Genomic DNA, 5,438 nt, shown 5'->3' with positions numbered 1-5,438 from the left:
CAGAGAAAGCTTATTATTTATCTTAAGGCTGGAGCTGTATTTTACATTTCCTCTCCCCTGCTTCACAATTGCTGACAGTCAGGTCGTGAAAGCTAATCTATTATCAATGTTAAAATTTCATTGAATTTATTTTATATTGCTTGGGATTGGGCAAATTTGAATAGGGTAAATGTGTGGCTGAAAGGATTATACCCACATTCAGGCCTAGTGCTTGATATTAATGAGGGAGCTGTGGCTGATGGTTTCTCCTGAGAGCCATCAAAGATCCATATCCATGGAGGATCCAGGAGACTGGGACTGAAATATTTTAATGCAAACATGAGGAAGCCTTTCAATTCATAAATATGCTTTAACTTAACAAAATCATTTAGCTCCAGCACACTGAAGGACATTCATCTTCTTTGCCTGTGTCTGGAATTCTCTGTGAAAATTGCACTAAAGAAACAATCACTAATATAAAGTTGGTATCTCATTGAACAACACTTCTGCAAAATCTAGGAGGCTTTGCATCACTTCTGCTGACTTATCAACAGCTTTCATATCAATGCATGGTATGCAACTCAATATTTTTGCTCAGTTCATTTATTTCAGCTTGTTTTCAAACCACTTCATCCAAAAGCCTGAGAAGGTATTTCTAAAATTAATTAAAGCAAACAACAAGTTTGGACATGGACATTTATAAACAAATATGTGCACAACAACAAATGAAGCTTTGTATCCTGCTTTTCCAGAATCCCAAAAATTAATTTTGCCTTCCAACTATATGTACAATGATTGTTTGCACGTTTCATTGAGATCATCATATGGAGACACGGAGATTCAAGCTGTCATCGGGGCCTGAAGTTTCCACAGCGGAGGCTCTCTCCGGATACTCTTCTGATCCCAGCTGTGACTGTGTGGGTTTAAAGACGAACAGCTTCTCCCCATACAAAGCTCTGTAGATGAGAACAAACCATCCAGGTTGTTTGTGGAACATCAGCATTATGTGCAGGACTGGGCAAGTTTTCCTGTGACACAGTCATTTTCCCACTGCATTAGGAAGAACCACAACACTCACATAGTTTTCCTAGGGGGGGCAAAATATGAAAGTGAGATCCTGCTGTCCTAAAAGAGCTGATCAGGGCATTTACCTCAGTCACTGAACATCTGCATTCAAATCCTTTCTTTGCCTCTTTCACACCACAGACGGGAATGTGGGTTTCCCACATCCCAAGCTTGTGGTTTTACCACCAGGCTACTTGTTCTTTGAAAGCAGGTTTTTCTTTCGGGTTTTACATCTGCTCAGGCAAGATAGCCTACTTAATAAGCATACCGAATCACACAGTTTTAACTCTGATTTGTGAGATGATCTTATCTGTTGCTCTGTCAGATGTATTTTTGTGAGTATTTTTAATTGAGGCTGTTGAGAAACAATCTAATACAGACATCTAACACAAAAATTACCAGGTTGCTAAATTTAAGTCACTGGGAGAGGAGAAATGGGAATCGTAAGGTACTTCCCCACTTCATTTTCCCCGCATTTCATGACAACATATACCCTCCCACTGCATAGAAGTGCGCTGTAAGAATCCTTACACAGGCTCCCATAGGACTTTTGTCACCGGTTTCGATGGCAGAAAAGACTGGTTTCAAGAACACAAGGAAAGCAGCTCGTCTGATCTTTTCCAGGCTCTGTCTGAAGCGACAGGATTTTTCACACAACAGCTCAAAGATGTGTTTGTTTTCTGCCCAAGTCTTAACACCTTCCACGTGAGGGAGTAGGATTGAACAGCGGCATGGGGTCTTTGGCTTATTTACACAAATTAATCACAGGAACACATTTTGTAAATTAGATGGCTTAGTCCCAAAGGGTTAATGCCTTTGCTGTTCAGATGGGTATGGCCCAGAGTCAGAGCGCCTTAGATTCACACTGGGAATGAAAGAGGCTGATAGTTTTGTCGCACGCAGTTGCGGAGAACAAAGCTCCAGCCTCTTAAATTAAAACCCTTGATCACCAGATGTGTAGGCACGACATGTTTATTTTTGACCTTCCAATTTCAAGAGGGAAAGCAAAATTGCACAAATTAATCCCTGGTGTAAGCCGGTCGACATCAGCGCAGCTACCCTCAGAAAAACCTTCATTAGGAACAAGCTGCACTATCTGGGACCTGGCGACACGTTTCAAAAAATCTCACCTCTTTGGGTGCAGCACGGGCGTGTAAAGGACCTGCACGCTGGATCTTTGCAATTACAGTTCAATTACACTTCTGGCCTTTTAGTAAGAAAACAGGCTTCATCGTGCAATTGTTAGCGTGCTTCCAAACCATCAGCTCTGTTTATTAACTTTTGTACAGAGCACCCTGGCAACTACCAACAAAGCCTCACATTTTACGTTGAGATTAGCGAAAGGTTAACGGGCGCCTAAGCTCCACGGCGATTCAGCCAGGCCCGTTTGACATTTTTGTGACCGGCTAGGGATAAAAACGCTTTCTTATGTGCACCGAGCCAGCCTCCCCCGCGCTCCTCGGCCGAGCAGCCGACGTCTCCCCCTCAGGGCGAAGCCGTGCCGGGACGGCTAAGGCTCCTTTTAGCCTCTTTCTGCCCGCCGGTGGCGGCGTGCGGGGGCGGCGAGGAGACCCTCTGCGGGCAGCGCCGCGGCAGGACCGCCCTCCCCCGCCCCGCCGCCCTCCCTGCCCTTCCCTCGTCGCGGCCGCGGCGAGGGGCGGGCCCGGGGAGCGCGGAGCGCATCGATCGCCGCCCTCCCTCCCTGCCTCCATCCGGCCGTCCGCCCGCTCGGCGCTCGGCTCCCTCGGCAGCCCCGGCCCTCCCCGTCCCCCGCCATTTCGCACCGGGACGGGCAGCGAGGCGCAGCGCCCGCCGCGCCGGGGCGGCCCTCCGAGGCAGGCAGGCACGGAGACAGGCACGGAGACGCCGGCGTCGCCCCGCGGCTCGGCTCGGCGCAGCGCGGCGCCACGCAGGTAGCCGCCCTCCTCCCGCACCCCTCGCCCGCTCTCCCTCCCTCGTCCCCCGCTGAAGGGGAAGCGGCTGCCCGCAGCCGGGCGCCCCTCGCCTCGCCTCGCCTCGCCGCCCCGTACCGGGGGCAGCAGCCGCGCTGCCGGCTGCCCTCAGCCGGAGCCGTCGCCGGCGGCAGGGGGCGGCGGGACAGGTGGCCAACGCCCTCCGGGAGCCCGGCACCCTTGTGCTGAGTCAACCCTTCGGTCCCTCGCCCCCCTTCTCCCCTTCTTTCTATTCAGTGTAAAGTCCGGCCGCCGGGCCGGCACGGAAAGTTTGGCCGGGGCGGCCGCGGCCCCGGCCGGGCGCTGAGGGGAGCCGGGGCGGGGCGGGCGCGGGGCCGGGCCCCGGGAGGTGCGGGGCCGGGGCCGGGGCCAGGAGGGGCCGGGGAAGGGCCGCGACCCTGGGGCTCTTCCTCGGCTCGGGGGGCAGCCCCGGCCCCGGGGAAAGCCGGGCGGCCTCCCGGGAACTTGGGGAGCAGGCAGTGGGGAGGGTCTGCCCTGGTCTGTCCTCTTCGCGGGGTGCTGCCTGGATTTGTGCGTTCCGGCCCCTTGAGTATCAGCCTCTTCGCGGTCGGTGCACGCAGCCCCGCGCCGCGCTCCAGAGGTGTGATTTTGGCTGGGAAATCGCTTTTTTTTTTTTTTTTTTTTTTTTTTTTCTTCCCTCGTTCCTTTTTGTCCTGCCTTTCCGGGAGGGGATCGCTTTCCGGTGCTAGTAGAGGAACGCGGCGGTGAATGAAAACGCGCTGACAGCATCCTTGTTAGTTGGAGCCTGACTCTCTCCTGCTTAACGTTGGTTTCTTTGTCATCAGGTCTGCTAAAAAATGACAGAATATAAGCTTGTTGTCGTTGGAGCTGGTGGTGTAGGCAAGAGTGCCTTGACAATACAGCTAATTCAGAATCACTTTGTGGATGAATATGACCCTACAATAGAGGTAAACAACTTCATCTTGTGCTTCTTGTGATGAGGGATTATCAGCGGTAATGGTAGTTGCTTGCATTTGGATGCTTACCACAAAAAAAACCAAACATCATAGAGCAAGACTTTGTATTAAAAGGGCTCAGAAGTAAAGGTCTGCAGCACACCAGTATGAGCCAATCACTGTAATTCTTGGTCTGACTGTGGGACAACGGATACAGTTAAAACATTCACAATTTTGATCAACTAAAGTATGGCATTAGTTGCCATGTTTTGTTGGACAGTTTGAATGCAAGTTTTTAGGATCTTGGTAAGAAAGTATTCCCCAAAGTCATTTGAAAATGCCTCCTAAAACTTTGGCTTTGCATCCGTCTCTTAACATCAAAAAGGAAAGTCATGTGTAAGGAGCAATTTTACTTCTGACATGCACATGTCAAGCTTTCTCAGCTCTTATCATTGTGATCTGTTTCACATGGTGAGTGATGTATTCTGGGATGCTATGCTGAACGAGGCAAAAATTTGGAACCCTATTTCTTTTTTTTTTTTTAACAGGTCAATGCGTGTTTCTGTGTGTCTAGAAAAAGGTGTAAAGTAGCTGCTATAGTGAATTCTTTGGAATACATGGCATAGGCCTTCAAAATCTAAAATTATATCTAAGCTTTAAAAGTTACAGTATTTTAAAGGTTTTTAATGAGCAGGCAAGCCTTGGCTTATAAATATAAGAAAAATACTCGTGTTGTCTGAAATCTCCTGTGGATCATTGGATTTAATAACCTCAGACTGTATAAAAGGAGAAATGACACTATAATTTACCCAAGATTTTTATGTTCCCTGCACTGAAGCTCTTTAGCTTATGACTTCATTTATATGTTTATACAACGGAGCGCTTCCAAGCTCACTTCAAGGAATCACAAAGGTTTAAATCTGGGCTTAAAATGGTGACTCGGAAAATGGCTATGTAGTCATTTTCACATGGACGTGAGTGAAAGGAGCCAGTGCCCTGAGATGGCAGGAGGCTATCTTTAGTGATGTACAGACCTGAGGTAATATTCCCCAAAGAATGATGTGTTGGCTCAAGTTTGGGATTATCTTAATGTTCACGTGTGTTTTGTCTGTCTGCTAAATGGCCAAGTAACCTCATGTATGCTTGTTGAAGACTGTGAAAAGGAGAAAGGAAGAATGACTAGCACTAGGAAGGCAGCCCTTCCAATTATGAAGATGTGAAAGCTGAAAACAAAAACAATGACAACTCAAAATATGCTTAAAAAACAGGGTACACACATCTCCTTGAGAGGAACAGACAAAATGGGCTTGCAGAAGGAACTTGTTGGTATTTGTAATACATGCTCGTAATCATCTGGGCTTCCTAGGTTAGAAGTGTATTTAAACACCACAAAGTACTGTGGAGGTTCTGTAATAGAAAATGTCATATAAGGACAGACCTGTGTAAACAGTTTAGGAACACAAAAACTTAAATGTCAGTATCCCTAAATCACTTGATGGATTTTTGCTAATCAACAAGCTGAGTA

At 48.3% G+C, this 5,438-nt stretch overlaps 1 protein-coding gene across 2 annotated transcripts in view; it reads left to right on the top strand.

Moving 5' to 3' along the window:
- The first annotated feature begins 2,759 nt into the window (after positions 1-2,759).
- LOC311429871 (GTPase KRas) overlaps positions 2,760-5,438 on the top strand; it is a 52,279-nt gene continuing 49,600 nt past the window's right edge. Inside the window, exons 1-2 of one of the 2 annotated variants that reach the window (XM_084506124.1) lie at positions 2,760-2,957; positions 3,803-3,925. In XM_084506124.1, the coding sequence (XP_084362250.1) occupies positions 3,815-3,925 (111 nt within the window). In that variant the 5' untranslated portion in view covers positions 2,760-2,957; positions 3,803-3,814. The remainder of the gene's footprint in view (positions 2,958-3,802; positions 3,926-5,438) is intronic. The other variant, XM_084506123.1, reaches the window with a different exon arrangement.

This window comes from Aythya ferina, assembly GCF_964211825.1.
Source record: "Aythya ferina genome assembly, chromosome: 1".
In the NCBI taxonomy this organism is placed as follows: Eukaryota; Metazoa; Chordata; class Aves; order Anseriformes; family Anatidae; genus Aythya; species Aythya ferina.
This window is presented reverse-complemented; position numbering and strand designations above follow the sequence as displayed.